The 17,061-nt window shown below is 41.8% G+C and overlaps 2 protein-coding genes and 1 long non-coding RNA gene across 12 annotated transcripts in view; 2 read left to right on the top strand and 1 right to left on the bottom strand.

The window, feature by feature from the left end:
* Positions 1 to 1,102: 1,102 nt before the first annotated feature.
* LOC138926378 (uncharacterized) lies at positions 1,103 to 1,934 on the bottom strand. Its single transcript, XR_011442869.1, has 2 exons — positions 1,880 to 1,934; positions 1,103 to 1,619 (listed from the first exon to the last, which is right to left on the bottom strand). It is a non-coding gene; the product is annotated as an uncharacterized lncRNA (long non-coding RNA).
* Positions 1,935 to 5,077: 3,143 nt separating this feature from the next.
* LOC108129092 (glucose-6-phosphate 1-dehydrogenase) lies at positions 5,078 to 7,116 on the top strand. Its single transcript, XM_017247016.3, has one exon. It carries the CDS (start codon positions 5,142 to 5,144, stop codon positions 6,750 to 6,752), a length of 1,611 nt encoding a protein of 536 aa, XP_017102505.2. The 5' UTR covers positions 5,078 to 5,141; the 3' UTR covers positions 6,753 to 7,116.
* A 1,167-nt stretch (positions 7,117 to 8,283) lies between these two features.
* Positions 8,284 to 17,061, top strand: part of LOC138926290 (uncharacterized) — a 60,122-nt gene continuing 51,344 nt past the window's right edge. Inside the window, exons 1-3 of one of the 10 annotated variants that reach the window (XR_011442764.1) lie at positions 8,284 to 9,790; positions 14,179 to 14,279; positions 14,664 to 15,699. Coding sequence is in view for 5 of the 10 variants with exons in the window: in XM_070279951.1 (XP_070136052.1) it covers positions 10,776 to 10,892; positions 14,179 to 14,223; positions 14,664 to 14,765 (264 nt within the window). In the remaining 5 variants the exon portion in view is untranslated. Of the gene's footprint in view, positions 9,791 to 10,553; positions 10,674 to 10,765; positions 10,893 to 14,178; positions 14,280 to 14,653; positions 15,700 to 17,061 lie in introns of those variants that run through there. The other 9 variants (XR_011442763.1, XR_011442762.1, XM_070279953.1 and 6 more) reach the window with 9 other exon arrangements.

The raw sequence follows: 17,061 nt of genomic DNA, 5'->3' as shown, positions 1-17,061 counted from the left end.
GACATCAGGGCCCAAAACGGTCAACTTTTTGCGTCGAGCTTGTTGGTGAGGGGGGAACGCACATGCACACGATTCTATTTTTAGAACTCTTTCCATGTATCCGTCAACAAAAATGTGAACCTATGTGTGTATGTGTGACTGCTCGCACGACGGAGTAAAAATGTTTTGGCTTCCAAATTTCAATTTCAATTTCTCGTTTCTGTTTCCGATGCGCCGATGTGGTAGTTTGTAGAACAAATAGTATTTTTGATCGCCGCAGATCGAGACAGGATGGTAGCGTAATGCAAAGAGTAGCTACTCTATGTGTAATTTTTCTGTGTTCAAATCCTCGTAAGGACTTTGAACTTTTTCTTTCTTTTATAATTATTATTATTTTTTTTTCTTTAATTGTAATATTTTTCTTTAATTTTACAATTGTAAAATTGTTTAATTCTTCATTATGTCTGGCTAATAAAATTTCAAGGGAGTCCTTCCGGCATTTTGTCATCAGACACGTCCGTCACTTATTTTTACTTTAATTGTTTTAGAATGCAATTAAAAATAATAATAATAACGTAAAAATTAAAAGTAAAAAAAAAAATATATAAAAATAAAAGTAAATATAAAAAGAATCATAAAACTAAAACTTTATCAAAATCGAAACAACCGTCCGCTAATGAAGTCGAACCCAGGACCCCATGAAAAAGGATCGCGCACTATCCATCTAGGCTACCCTCGAAGTTGATTTTATGATACTTAAAATTGGTATTAGAGGAGGCGCTAGAATCCATACCAAAAACAGAGCTGACGAGTAAGGATAGTAAAAGATATTTCTGATCTCTTTACTCTTACATTGGTTCGATTACAACGTTTCAAACTTTCATCGTTCCAAAGATGTTACGATCTAAAAATAGAATTCTCTCTCTCCCTATCTCATCTGCCAGCCGTTTGTCGTGGAACCCGCTCTCAAATGTTTTCATTATTACAGCGGGTTCCACGACGGAAAAAATGAAAACATTTGAGAGCGGGTTCCACGACGCGGCCTGCCAAAGTGCCGTAGAACCCGCACTTATAGACATTTTTACAGCGGGTTCCACTACGAACTGAGACGATGTTAAGGTGATTTTACAATTTTGTATTTTTTTTATTGGATTATAAATTTAGGAAAACACATTAAAATAATAAAACAATAATATAAATAGATTTAAAATTAAAAAAAAATGGATGTCCCGAGCCTGGTTTGAACTCATTTTACTTTGCACACCAGCCAAGCACTCTACCACTCGGCTATTCCTCATTCGCTGTCTCGCGAAAAATTTCTCAAACTTAACTTGTCGCGCAATGGAACCCGCTCGTTCCAGCGGGTTCCACTGCTGGAACCCGCCATAGAAAATTTTTCTTTGTATGAGATGTCCCATCTATGTACTGTATAATCTTTGATCCAAGCTAACATTCGTAAGACGTTTTTGTGTCAAGGGTGCTTAGGGTTTGTTCGCAAACAAAGCCAATTAGCAAAGCCAGTGGCAACAGCAGACACATGAAGCTAAGAGTAGGAAGGACTTTGCTTCCGTCTCCTGGCGACTAATCTTTGATTCGATGAAAACGAGTTTCGCAATCACGTAGCTGGGCAGTGGAATGGGCTGTCAAAGAAAGTGAAAAGGACATTGTTTACATTAAATAAATAAATAGATAGTTCAATAGATGTAACATTTATATGTATTTATAAAGAAAAGGTAAACATTTATTTATATAGTCACAAATAAATGAATAGATTTCATGGAATAGGTAATTCTCAGTACGTCATCGATATCGCTGAAATAAATGAGCACCAATCTCTATATTAGTATTAAATCTATATTTTTTTTTCAAGAAAAAAACATGGGGGGATACTGGGAATCACCTTGTCAATAAAATCGAGGAACAAAATATGGTTTTCTTTAGCTAAGTGGCTTTTTTTATAACAAAAAGTGTTCCCAAAATCCATTTAATCTTGAATCAAAACTCTAAAACGGAGCTTAAATGCATTGTCATGCATTTCCATGAAATAAGCACTAATAAGTACCGTAATATGTGACTACTCTAACACCATTGGCTACACTTTTGCGATTTGTAATATAAACCTATTAGCAAAGATTATACAGTACATAGATGGGACATCTCATACAAAGAAAAATTTTCTATGGCGGGTTCCAGCAGTGGAACCCGCTGGAACGAGCGGGTTCCATTGCGCGACAAGTTAAGTTTGAGAAATTTTTCGCGAGACAGCGAATGAGGAATAGCCGAGTGGTAGAGTGCTTGGCTGGTGTGCAAAGTAAAATGAGTTCAAACCAGGCTCGGGACATCCATTTTTTTTTAATTTTAAATCTATTTATATTATTGTTTTATTATTTTAATGTGTTTTCCTAAATTTATAATCCAATAAAAAAAATACAAAATTGTAAAATCACCTTAACATCGTCTCAGTTCGTAGTGGAACCCGCTGTAAAAATGTCTATAAGTGCGGGTTCTACGGCACTTTGGCAGGCCGCGTCGTGGAACCCGCTCTCAAATGTTTTCATTTTTTCCGTCGTGGAACCCGCTGTAATAATGAAAACATTTGAGAGCGGGTTCCACGACAAACGGCTGGCAGATGAGATAGGGAGAGAGAGAATTCTATTTTTAGATCGTAACATCTTTGGAACGATGAAAGTTTGAAACGTTGTAATCGAACCAATGTAAGAGTAAAGAGATCAGAAATATCTTTTACTATCCTTACTCGTCAGCTCTGTTTTTGGTATGGATTCTAGCGCCTCCTCTAATACCAATTTTAAGTATCATAAAATCAACTTCGAGGGTAGCCTAGATGGATAGTGCGCGATCCTTTTTCATGGGGTCCTGGGTTCGACTTCATTAGCGGACGGTTGTTTCGATTTTGATAAAGTTTTAGTTTTATGATTCTTTTTATATTTACTTTTATTTTTATATATTTTTTTTTTTACTTTTAATTTTTACGTTATTATTATTATTTTTAATTGCATTCTAAAACAATTAAAGTAAAAATAAGTGACGGACGTGTCTGATGACAAAATGCCGGAAGGACTCCCTTGAAATTTTATTAGCCAGACATAATGAAGAATTAAACAATTTTACAATTGTAAAATTAAAGAAAAATATTACAATTAAAGAAAAAAAAATAATAATAATTATAAAAGAAAGAAAAAGTTCAAAGTCCTTACGAGGATTTGAACACAGAAAAATTACACATAGAGTAGCTACTCTTTGCATTACGCTACCATCCTGTCTCGATCTGCGGCGATCAAAAATACTATTTGTTCTACAAACTACCACATCGGCGCATCGGAAACAGAAACGAGAAATTGAAATTGAAATTTGGAAGCCAAAACATTTTTACTCCGTCGTGCGAGCAGTCACACATACACACATAGGTTCACATTTTTGTTGACGGATACATGGAAAGAGTTCTAAAAATAGAATCGTGTGCATGTGCGTTCCCCCCTCACCAACAAGCTCGACGCAAAAAGTTGACCGTTTTGGGCCCTGATGTCCCATCTATGTACTTTATAATCTTTGCTATTAGTTTATATAGGTATACTTATACTACGTGTTATTGCCAAGCTCTGCTTAATATTTCCGACTCGGCACAGCTATGAAGATCTTCCTGGTGAGCTTGTGCATCATCACAATATTATTGCTAGTTTGCAGTTTTTCGGAAGCAAAAAAAGCCCCGAAAGGCAAGTGTAAGGCACCGCTGAAATGGAACGCCAAGTTGAAGAAGTGCGTTAAGGGCGTCAAAACCCCCGCAAAGACAACGCCTGGCGGTACAACAGCGGCAGGAGGAGGAACAACGGCGGCGGCGGGTTCAACTGTGGCGGATTCGACTGCGGCGACCACGGCGGCTCCGGCCTAGGCCGGTTACTTCTAGAAGTAACCTGCAAAATTACCTTAAGGGCACAATAAAGATGGGGAAAAGTATTTCACCTAAGCAGGGAATGGGGATTTCAGTTTCGGTCGTGTTCTTTAGATTGTGTCTTGGAATCCATCTCTGATGGCTAAAAGGAGGAATTCCTTCTTCTCGAATGCACTTTTCACACACGGAATTGAATGATGCCCTGGCAGCATCAAGGGTGGCGGATAAGTGCAATTGGAGCGTCTGACTATTAGCTGCCTTCGCATGTGTGAAGGTGGTGGAAATGCCAATCCCAAAAGGATTTGGCTCCTCTGTTGGCACTCAAAGGTGGCTCAGGGCATTGGTAATGATTGAATTTGAATTGCCGGTCAAACGGATGCAACAGCATCCCCGGCTAGAGATTCGTGTGGAACTCGAGGCTTCTTTGCCCGGTTCTGGTTTCAAGCTGCTTCCCTGGTCCAGCATCCGTTCTGCCTCCTGCCGGGCTCTGCCTTTTAGCATCACTGCTTTGGTGAAAAACATTTTATTTGGCAGAACTCAAAGCCCTTTGAGAAAAATTAAAGCACATGCCAAGCATGTGTACTTCAAAACATGCTTCTAAGAATTGCTTTAAGTGATAGGTGAAACTAAAATATATGTCCATACTTGAGTCAGGGTTATCGTAAAAAATTATGAAATAAAAAAATTTATTTAATTGATTTACTTTGACGGCTAAACTTATAAATGTATTTAGAGCTTTCGACATTTTATCTAATAACTATAATATGAAATCAGAAAGTAGGTATTATAATAGAACTATAATAAATGGAGGAAAGATGTCGTTTTAAAGATGTCGACTTCTTGGAACTTTGCACATACCCTTTATTCTTTTGCACGCAGTATATAAGTCGGATCGACCGACTATATCCTATAGCTACCATATAACTGATTGATCGGAAATGCTATATGTAACTTTGGTGTGTTTAGAGTGAGAGAGTTGTTGGATAATTTGGTTATATTATGATATTCTCAAAAGGATCGGCCAACTATATCCCATTTTTGGCTCCGCCCAAAGTTAGGTTTCCTTTCTTGTTTTGGTGTAGTTTCGTCATCCCGTGGATTACCTCCCTCAGAGATACCTAACATATTCCAGATGATTTAATATTTATTGGTTTATCAGTAAATCTTCCTTTCTACTTTCGTAGAGCCACCTTTCAACCAAAATTTGTTTTTCCTTTCTGGGTCAAGCTGTCAAAATTGAAAATAATCCTACGAAATGTTGCCCATCGACCTTAACAATGAAACCGCCTATTCCGTCGTGGTGTTCGGGGCCTCCGGAAAGCTGGCCATGCAGAAGATTTTTCCGCTGCTGTGGAGTATTTACCGAGACAACCGGCTCCCTCAGGGGACCAGAATATACACGTTCTGCCGCACGCCTCTGCAGACAAAGACCTACCGTTTGCAGCTGATTCCGTATATGAATCTGGACAAGAACCGAGACCCCACGAAGTACAACAGCTTCTGGATGAACGTGCATTGCGTCCAGGGCGAGTACGACAAGCCCGAGTGCTATGAGGCTTTGGCCAAGCTGATGGCCACCCACGAGGTTAAACATAATCAGACAGTGGCGAACCGGATTTTTTACCTATCCATACCGCTCGCCGTCTTTGACCAGGTGACCCTCAATGTAAGCAGGAAGTGCACCTCGACCACGGGCTGGAACCGAGTCGTGGTGGAGAAGCCCTTTGCCCGCGACGACGTTACGTTTCGGTCGTTTCAGTCGGCACTGTGCAACTGTTTCAAGGAGTCGCAGATCTTTCTGATGGACCACCTGATGAGCAAGCAGGTGATGCAGAACTTCATTGCCCTGCGGTACTCAAACTACCTGTGGGGCGAGACCCTCAACAACCGCCACGTGGCGGCCGTGATGATAACGGTGAAGTCTACGGATCCAGTGTCGGCCAGCCGAGCAGAGTACTTCAACCAGTTCGGCATAATCCGCGACGTTATGACGAACCACATGGTGCAGATGATGGCCATGCTAACGATGGACCAGCCATACTCCAACGATCCCGAGGATTTGCGCATCGAGCGCCTGAAGGTTCTACGTGACATCCTGACCCCCAACATGGGCGATGTGATCATAGCCCAGTACAAGAACAATGGGGTTGAGTCGGATCCAGAAAAGTGCGGCTACACGGAGCACTATTATATACCCAAGGACTCCTTCACACCGACCTTCGCCATGATCGTACTGCAGATGAAGACCCAACGTTGGGCAGGAGTGCCCTTCATCCTGCGCGCTGGCCGGGCCCTCAACGACACCAAGATCGAGGTTAGGGTCCAGTACAAGGCCACCGACTGCGACTCCTTCCACAGCGACAGCTCAAACGTGCGCAACGAGCTAGTCCTGCGAATGCATCCCTTCGAGGAGGTCTTCATGCGGATGCGACTGAAGCGGCCCGGCGAAGATCTTTGCCTGCGGGAGTCGGAGCTGAGCCTGCGGGTGGACGATAGGGGGCCCCGTGTCCCGACCAGCCTTGCCAGCATGTTGCTCGACGTCTTCTCCGGAAACCATTCGTTCTTCATGCGCACCGACGAGCAGTGCGAGATCTGGCGCATCTTCTCGCCCATCCTCTCCATCATCGACAACGACCGCCCCAGGCCGCTCTTCTACCCGTTCGGCACCCGCGGCCCTATTGCAGCCTACCACAAGGCGGAGCGCGCGGGGTTCGTCTTCTTCGCCTCCGATGAGTGGCACCAGAGCGATGAGACCCTGGAGTACACTGTGCAGAAGAGCAAGCTGCTCATCGGGCCGCACACCGCTTTTAAGCCGATTCGGACGATCAAACCAAGGAAGTCATCGAAACGGGTTACCCAATCGTAGTCCCCTGAAGAAGGACTAACAAAGTCTACAACGAAAGTTTTTTAATTAAACCAGTGCAGCTGCCTGCTGTTCCAGATGGCCTGGTTGGTGCCAAGGCACTTCTATTTCCCGCTCCAAGGACGAAGTCAAGCCCATCATCCCATCGAGCCCATTTCGTTGTCGTGAACTGCAATTTGTAGGCGGTGTGGTTGTTGTCCCGGTCGGGTATAAATAATACGCATGATTTGGCCATTGTCCCTTGGCTACACTGGAGGCCCCAAAGAGCTGGGATCCACCGATGAAGGCTGGTGGATACTCTTAGGGCGAATAACTTACGGATGGTAGATGAATAAATAAAATTTTTGTATCATTTTTCTTAAAAGGACGTAACTGTTTGAAAAAAAAAATAACTCTTTAAGAGGGCGGACTCCCTTAAAGATGACAGGAATTAGTTACCAAAAAACTTGGGCATCCCTAGATCCATTCTTTCAATTAAGTGTCTTACTTTTTAGTTATTTTTGTAAAGTTTGCCGAGGAAAAGCTATCCTGCATGCCTCAAATTTCGATATACCAGGCTCAACTTACTTTCAACTTAGTGTATTAACTAGTCCTGGTCGCAGGCAGCTGGTCAGTTGTTTGTTGTTTATTTCTGTTGAACTGGCAAGTTTCCCGGTTGAGCAAAAGTTTCCAATAACTGTAGTATAGCAGTTGATGAAAAAAGTACACATATAGATGTACAGCCCCCGGCGATTGCAAGGGGGAGTTTCCAATAGTGAGGAAAGTTACTTTGATTTCTTAAGCGCAACTTTGGCCAAGAAACTTTGAACTGCTCAATCACCAATCTTTGACTTCTTGTTTACCCCGTAAACTTTGCTGTGGTCACTAGTTCTGTTCTGGGATGATTCTGCACTGATTTGGCCAGTTCTCAGGGTCCACAAAATAATTGTAACGATCGAAAAGATATCAGACATGATTTGAATTCAATGAACAAAACTTAAAAAGGATATTGGCTATGATCTGTATTTCAATCAGATTCAATTTATACATTTTCCTTTTTGAACCTTTAAGATTCAAATTTTCAATCTATACTTGGGACACAATCTAATTACCTAATGCACAAAATGGCCATGAACACTGCATTGTTATCCCAAGCTGGCGTTTGCTCAAAAGATTTCCATGGCACGCAATCCGGAAAATATTCCGAGACCACTTCCCCATCTTGAATTTCCCTTTTCCTTGTTGATTTTCCATGGCCTTTGTAGCTCTGTAGCTGGCTGGGACACCCATTCCCCCACATCCCCATCCACACCACCCACGCATATGCTTTGTGTTGTTTTCTTTCCCTGCCGCTTGTTTTCCTCGCTTTTTGCCGGCACTGCTCCCTTCGGCAGCCAAAAAGCCAAATAAAAAGATTCTCCACCCCCCAAGATTTCAGCGCTCTGTGTCTGGGCTATGAAAATCATTAAAAACAATATTGTCGCTTTCAATTGAGATTGCCTTCGGAGTTTATTTATTTTATTTGCCGTTCTGCTGCCTGCTGCCCCGGGCTGCTTCTTTCATATGGGACTTCTCCTGGCTGTTGTTCCGGGAGGATGTATGTGATTGCCTATTTAATTCTCAATAAACATAAACGGCACAAACGCAAGCCGATTAAATCATTTTAAAGGAGCATTCAAAACAACATAAAAGCCAAGAATGCCTTAAAGAGTCAATAATTATGAGTTTGAATAATCTCTAGACGGGAGGGGTCATTAAAAGATTTTAAAGCATTTAGGAGCTATTTTCGGGGACGGAATTAATCTTTTCAATTACCTCAGAGACAATTGTAACCAGGTTAGTTCGACTTAGGTAACCGTAGCGTAACCCAGGCTGTACCTAATCGACCCTAACCGAGACTCGGGGCGAGACCAATCTTGGTGAATCTCAGTCATGCCGCCCAATGTCAGTTCAAATCCTAGATCTCTCGCATGCCACTCCCACAAATCCCCCACTCATCCCTGGTCCTCTGTACACATATATGACTTGCATCCTTCTATGTCCCTCTCGGGTTCGGACTCTACCATTTCACTTTTTAATACCCCACAAACAGGGGACCAAGCAAACATGCCTTCTAAAGGGAAGGGAGCGCTCGAAGGGAGCGGGCGGGCTGGGCAATAAAAAACGAGTCCTGGCTACACACCTAGTGGCAAAAAGGATTTCGTGTTTGGAAACCGTAAAGTGAAATTAAAATGGTTGGGCCAGCGCTGAGCTGGCCAAAGCTCTCCTCCGCAACAAGGACCTTCGTGGGGATGGCGAAGCAAATGGCCAGCGCGCTTACAAAACACGGGCAATCAAAAAATTGTAGTTAGTTGGCCATCGACTCATCCTTCGACACGATTCATACTCCTGCTCCCCCTGCGTCCTGGCCCCTGTCTTCCGTATGTCGGTTACGCTATCTTAACGGCTATTGCCAGTGGTTCTGCTGTTCCTAACCAAGTTACAGCCACCTACAACGACCGATTACAACCCGTGACACTCTACACAAGTTGTGGGCCAACATTTTGCGGTCTGGACTGGAAGCGAAGTAAAGGAAAGATTCCCTGGTCAACATTTCAAATTGCTTAATTTAAAAGTGACTGGCAAAAAAGGAGCAACACTCGCAAAAGAGCAGATATATGCGACTGTACACCGACTACTATCCGACTACCCGTCTATCCGGTGGGAGGGCCCTGGTGTCGGGGAGTGTGAAAAAATAGTTGGCTAAATGCTGACCAGTTCGGTAGTTGAGGTCTGTGGCTTCGGAGGTGTTTTCTGGCCATGGTGCGGACTTGGGCCCTGGTCACGGGTCTCTAGCAGCTCCTGGCATCAACAGCAACAAGCTCGTAATCAAAGCAAACGAATTGGGCAGATTTTCAACGCCTGCCCCACCGAGAGCGGTGCGAGGCGGCCCTCGAAATATGTTTCTCTAACACGAAATGGAAAGAGTTTAGTTGGAATCGGGCTATGGGGGTGTGAAAAATGGGATTAGTGACGTTGGATAGAGTGAAGTGATGTGGCAGTTTGGATTGTGAATGAGAACGGTATGAAAAGTAACAAGAATCGAGGCGAGTTTTTGTGGAAAAACAAGTTTAAGATCTTAGGGGGGCTTAGTCAAAGTAGAATGAATTCGAAAAATTCTCCTTGTGTACTTAACTTTAATGGAGTTTGAAAGATGGTACAGTGAAGATGGCCAACTGACAAACTTCTAGCTTTAAAATCTTATGATTAAGAGTATCAGATACATTGCTTTATATGATTTTGAAGAATACCGGGTATTAAACTTTAAGGAGTTCCTAGTATAAAGAGCTCTTCCATTTTTCAAAAAGATACTGCTTTCACCCTTGATGTTTTTATTTTGAATCTATTTTGTTAAGTTGTTAAGTGTAATGGGTTTGGCTGGAGCTTGTCGAATCCAAATATATTGGCAAGTAGGGTGACCAGGCGTCCGTATTAATACGGACATGTCCGTATTTTCAGCTCTGTGTCCGTTCGTCCGTATTTTTTGTAAAATGTCCGTATTTTTCGCGTTTTTAACGAAAAAACAGGTTGCACCTGCAATTTTTCCGAAAGGAGTTTCTAGATACGACAAAACGGCGGTGTCCGTATTTCCCACCTCAGCTATCTGGTCACCCTATTGGCAAGTAATTGCTTGTTTGGCAGTTTTGGCATTGGGAGCTGCTTTCTACAAAACTGTGTGTATGTCATTGTCTTCTACGAGGCTTGAACTTAAAGAGTTTAAAGGTTAGCTCGGGCTCAGTATTCCGGCAGTCCTCCCTTCCTGTGGCACGTAAAAATGCGGTTGATAGTCCATGTGCACTCGCGGCGGCATCTTGGCTCCTCGTTCCACTCTCATCAGTGCGGTGGAAATTGCAATAGAAGGATCTGGTGATGGGTCTGTAAAGCACAGGAAAAAAAGTGTAAAATGTTTGTATTCCTGCTACGAAGTGCCAATTTAATATTTTAGTTACCTGGAACATTGTCATGATTGTTAGTCTGTTGACGGGACTTCCTTTGTAATCTAAACGAATGCTAGCAGGATTAGGAGCAGAAGACCGCCTGCGTTTCTCAGTGCATCACACAATGGCCTCATGCACGTCTTCAGCTCCTGACACTGCCGTGGTCATGGTGGATGCCTCTACGAAAGTGAGTCCTGTGTATCCTTCGTATTTTTGTTGGTGCTAAAACGTGTCATTTGATGCGTAGGGACGTTGTAATATGAGCTAGGTGCTGGCATTTTCTCTCTGATCTCAGTTGACTTTTTATGTGCCCGTTCAGTGAGTCAGCTCTAAAAAATGAAAACTGGAGAAAAGAACTAGAAACCTTTCCTTCAGTGCATCAGCATGCAAATGTCCTTTGCTTTTGGACGAGTTTCTCCTTCATGAATATTTATGTCCGGAATGCTTTTCGGGATGTTTTGATAATTTAATAATTTCGCTTAATATGAAGCACCTAGAAAGGGGTTCACAGCAGTACTACTTAGATGTTGGCAAATGCTTAATGAATTATAAAATTCATTTTTGTAATATTTAAGAGTTAAAGCTTTTGCTGAAAGCCCCTGGTGACATCACTCGTATTAGTTGTTTACAAACTGTTTCAACTGTTAAGAAATTCAATTAAAAAGCATTAATGGCTAACAAAGTAAGAAAACAAAATACAATGTTCATGGCAGAGGGACTGTCCCTTTTGACTTCACTTTTTCTCCCCAATCATGCGATTTATGGCTCATTTTTATCGCCACATTAACGTCATCTGGCACGCGCTCGTTCTGGGGCTTCATCTCCAGAATCTAAGTCTTACTCCGCCCTATTAAAAGTGACGCCGGAGAAATCTCGATTGTCGAGTCATCTCCGTTTGATGTGGGCCTCTTGGCCGAGTGCGGTTCGGCCCAACTCGATTATCCGTTTTCGCAAACAAGTATTATGCGGCAATTCGTCATTTATTTCCGGATCGTAAATACGTTTTTATGTTGCACATCGAGGATATTTATTTGTTTTGCGCTTTCGGTTATCATAAACAGGACGTGGGAGTTTGCCTGGGATCTTGGATCGCAGCTACCTCTTCTATTTTTATTGGCCGGAGGTGTATGAGCGGGTTGATTTATTTCCAAAGTGCGCGGTAATTCAGCCGAGACTCTATTCGGGCCCGATGCTCCTCCACCTCGAGGGTGTATTATAATTTCAGAATAGTTCTTCACGCCACAGTTCGTTGAGCATTTTCATAATGGCAATTTCGCTGTGCAAATCGCAAAGCTGGTCTTCAGAGGACTCAGAGGGGAAGATTGTGCGGCTAACCCGACTTTAGTTATGGCGGCATTATAAATTTCAAATGCAAACCGAGACACTTGCTGCTGAACCTGCCCAGTAACCGAGCCCATTTGTCAGTGCTGCATGCTCCTCGCGCTCCATGGCATACGTTGCGGTTTATGGACAAGGCAATCTCCTTTGTAGCCCCGAGATCCTCCCCCTCTCTCTCTGAGTTTCCGACGCGACAATCGTCTGGGATGCATTACGCTAATAACCAGAGCCGTGTGAGTTATGAGACGCTAACTGGATGTACTCCTTCTGGTGGGAGGATAAGGCCGCTGCATTTGCACAATTTTCGACCTGGCTGGTGGAGCGATTAGGGAATGTGGAAATAAAATGGGTTTTGCTTGCAAGAAATCTTTTTTCTTCACCTTTGGGCACTAAATAATGACAATTTGTAGCTCTTAGCTACACTATTATTCTTAGGCTTTTAGTAAAAACCTTTCTATATTGGAAATATTATCTATTCTAAATGATTAGAGGACTAACTTTAACCAGGTGATGATATGAGGTAACCTAAGCCGGTGTAACCTTTGTAACAATTTTATCCTTCTTCTTCTGCACCCTGCACCCCGTATCCTGTATCCTGTATCCTCTCTATTTTCCGTTAGCTGACAGTGTTCAACGTCGACTTTTTGGCACACTTCCGCTTGCCCTAAGGCGGAAGTTGACCAAACGCTCGAAGATTGCTCCGCCCGTGCCTGTGTGTGTGTGCGTATGACAGGAACTTCCGTGGCGTGTCCTGGGCCAAGGGTCCTCATTGTCGGTTCCCCAGCCCATGCCCCCATCCGTCGCCCGGCCACCCGGTCGCCTCATCTGCTTAGCATATTTGCGTTTGACAGTATGTGAGCTTATCAATGACCTCTCCGGGCTGTGACTTCCAAATCTTGGGCACATAAAGGTGCAGCGGCGTATAGTACACTAAATATTTTCCTTGAATGTGGTGTCCTCGATTTCGGGAATTCGCATCCATTCGAGCTGAAACGAAGCGGCCATAAAAGATGATGATGACCACATCAATTTGGTTGCCCCTTCACTTTCCACTCCACTTAATTAGTGGTCGGTAGGGCTCCTTTTTTGTCCTTTCGTGGGCGAAAGCGTTATAGCGAACATAGTTTGCATGCCAGTTGGAAATATCCTTGTAAACTCTGAGTTGATACCCCGCATAATTTTTTGATAAAAGTTTTTGACTTCCTTTTCATATAACGACTTTAAAACACGGCTCTCCTTAAAAAAATAACGGCTCAAATAATAGTTTTTGACAATTTATGTTAACAGTTTTAACAGCAAACCAAGTTTCAAAAAGGGCCTTAAACCCAGGGGATTTCTAATTTGAGCTTAGCTCTGACACTGAGCTGAATATGAGAATATCAAATATTTCAGTAATTTTTCTAAGCTCTTATTTTCCACAAACTAAGCCTGGCGATTACCTTGCGTACTTTGGGATTATTAACACATTTTCCAGATAAATTACCCAGCATAGGGGAAACTTTATTTAATCTAGGAATAAAGTTGCTGAATTTATCATCTCGTTGGGCTTAAATAAGTTTGCATAAATCAGAACTAAAAGTGCTGCGTATGATCCGCACATATTAACATGTCTCAGTCGTAAATTTTCTGGACAAAGCCAAATATATAAAAATATATAAACATGTTCGTCTGTGGCCCGGCCCCGGGGCCAAAAGTCGAATGGAAAAATCCCCAAAGTCCAGACGGGAGAGGACTCTGGGAGAGGACCCAAAGACACTGAAGGTCGAAGGGTTTTATTTTGTTGGCGGGTTTGTCGGCTCTGGCGCCATGTGGATTCCAGCCACTGAAAGGGAAATCATTCCTTATTGGGACTGTCTTGGCTAAGAAAGCAGTTCCCGTCTGAGCCTGCCAATTTGGTTTATTGTGTGCGAGGAAAGTTTGCTCGATTTGTGGTCGTTGGCTCCTTGTTGCATTGCGGCAGGATTCGTTGCCCTTTAGGCGGCCAATTCGGCAGCAGGTGCGGCCTCAATTTAATTGCATTTGCTGCCGCAGGGGCTGCTGCGTTTTGGAATTCTTTTACGCATTATTATTTAACTAACAAGAAACTAGAAAAGTTTTAATACTTGGGCTAACTTTTGTCCTTAAATTGTTTGCAGCGCGAAACGAGCAAAGGACAAAGCTCCGACGATGTCAGCCGCAGGGTAAGTGGCAGGACCAAAGGCAGCCGGGCAGGAGCAGGAGCAGGAGTGGACAAAAAGTATGTTTAAATTAAATAAGATAAAATCTCATAAAAATGAAAATAGTTTACCATCGTGTGGTGGCTTCCGGGGCTCTCGGAAGCCGTTGGCTTGGAAAGGCTTGAATCAAAAATTTATCTTATTAAATCCGCTACTCTTTTGAACATTTTTGCCCGTTCTTGGCTTCTTTGACATTTTCTTAATACTATATGCACAAATAATTTCCTAAACTCATTTCCATTTGACAATCAGTGGGACTCTAACTCATGAATCAAAGAACAGCAAACATAGCACTGCCCCTGATTTATGCTTGTTCCCTCTTCAAGACTTTAAATTAATTCAGTTTTGGCATTTACACGAAAAAGAAACATGAGGTGTATTTAATATTTTCTAGTACTTTGCAGATGGCAGCCAGGGCCTGTTCTTTCGCATTCCTGCCACAAAAGCTTTCATCTGCGCTTGGCTGCATTTCAATTAATTCAACGTTCGCCTGCAAATCGCATTAGCAGCTACCAGAGCAATGGCAAACGATTTTCCCGCATTCAAATAGGCAGCTAAAAACAAATTGGCCAACATTTTCCCGCTCGCTCATTCATTTGCCCGGGAAGAGATTTGCTGGCAGGATAAGCCCGCCAACAATTTGGCCCTGGCTGGAGGAGCTACCTCCAAATGTTCGAAGCTAAATAGAAAAGTGCAGGATATGTGACAATTTGCATTTTTATGCAAACTATTTCAGCTCAATTATGGGCCGACCTGGGGGTAGGGCTCACACGTGCCCCACTTGGTGGAGCCCAGAGCCTTCCCCTGGAAATGATGTCTTTTGCAGCTGCGTTTACGTTTCATTTGGAGACGGGTGCGTGATAAATAACAAGGGTACTAAAATGCGTGAGAAGTTGAAAATTTAGGTGTTTTACAGTTTTTGGTAACTATTGACTACCAAGTGTTTTAATTTAATCAGTCGAATTCGATTTCTTGTTTTTATTTTAATTCACTTTAAACAGTCTATATTCTTCTACATCCCATAAATTCAGACTAACATTTCTGATCGAAAGCAAAAAAATAAACCTAAAATAAAGAAAAGAACTAGTCTCTTTAACTTAAATTTTATTTTTAGCTTAATCTTTAGGATTGATTTGTTTTAAAATATGTATACAGCCAGCTGTATATCTACAAAGCCAGCAGAAAAAAAATAAATACATTATTTAAAGAAAATAAAAACTTATTCATTACATTCATATGATATTTTTAATAGATCTATTACTCTACTACACTCAGATATATTAGCTTAAATGTAACTCAAAATTTGTATTTAACTGATCAATCAATAATGCAAATTATGTTAGAATTTTTGGCCATTATACTTCATTCATATCTATACATATTTTTGTATTAATATTAATTTAAATGTAAAAGGACGCATTAAATAAATAAATAAGCCTATATATTGTTGTCTTAGAATTAAGAACCTTCCAATATGAAGGCTATGAGGCTCCGCCACTCACGATCGCAGGATCCACTCACGCATTCAGCTCGGCTGTTCGTGAGAGAAAAGGTGAATAAGAGTTGGCCAGGCATGCGAGAAACACATTTTGTTTTGGCATATAAAACACGCGCGACTGCTCATGCAATTCACGAGGGAGGTGGAGAGGTGGGCACATAGTGGGGTACAGTGGGACACAAAGCCCCTCGCATAGGCTTGCACATAACTTTGCATTATTTGTGTGTGTGTGTGGATGTGCCAGTGTGTTTGTGTGCTCTGCATAATCTATATGTTTATAGAGAATTTATGCATTAGTCGCACCTGCCACCCCCTACGCCCCACGCCGCAGCCCACGCCCACAACTCAAACGGGCGGCGCAGTCGTGCGCAGCTTTATGGCCATCAGACATGTAAATTAACATAATAACCATGAGCCCTAACCTGAGGCTGAGCCTGTGGCTTTCTCCAGTCAAATCTAGACACTGCAGAGTAAGCTTCGAGGATGATGTCCTGGGGGAGGAGCACTTCGGAGCCTTCCGACCAGGTGGGGATGCTTAAAATGCGCTTACGGCCTGATGAGGCGGAGCCGCAAATTATGCAATGTTTTCCTTCTTCAACTGGCTTTGCTTCCATTTCGTTTAGAATTCAGAATTAAAGTGAATCATATTATGCTAAACTATGCCATGTCTGAAGGATAAGCAACTGATTTGGTTTTCCTGCACTTGCTTGCTTTTTTTCTATAAAAAAAACCTTTACTATTGGCCATAAGTAGCATGTGTAAAAAGTGTGGGAAATGCTATTATTGTTGATTTACTATATAACTTTGATTATAGCAGATTAAAATTTTCATGGAGAAAAATTGCTTAGGGAAACAAATTACGAGCTATGGTACTTAAAGAACTGATAACATACGGTAATTAAATCATAGCCTATAAATGGTCAGGGCAAATTATGTTCATTAAGAACAAATAAAATCCACTCTTCACAAAAATTGTATTTAAATTAGAAGAAGCAGGTCAGAATTAAATTTCAAAGTATGGTAAAATTTAGAGTTAAAAGTTTTTTATTTTCTACATTTTAATAATTTTGATAATTTTTATAATTATAATTTAAAATATTGTATTTTTTAATTCTATGAAAAATCCAAAAATTTGTTACTCTTCTAGTAAAGTAAAAGACAATAATTGGAGGCTATGATTTGTATTTTCTTTATTTTTCAAAGCTTATCTTATAATTTAATAGTTGAAAATTCTTACTTCTAACATAGAAACTAAAGTTTTCGATAAGGAATGGGATGGGGTTCGATTTCATTCGTTTTCCATG

Source organism: Drosophila bipectinata, chromosome 3L (assembly GCF_030179905.1).
Source record: "Drosophila bipectinata strain 14024-0381.07 chromosome 3L, DbipHiC1v2, whole genome shotgun sequence".
Classification (NCBI taxonomy): Eukaryota; Metazoa; Arthropoda; class Insecta; order Diptera; family Drosophilidae; genus Drosophila; species Drosophila bipectinata.
This window is presented reverse-complemented; position numbering and strand designations above follow the sequence as displayed.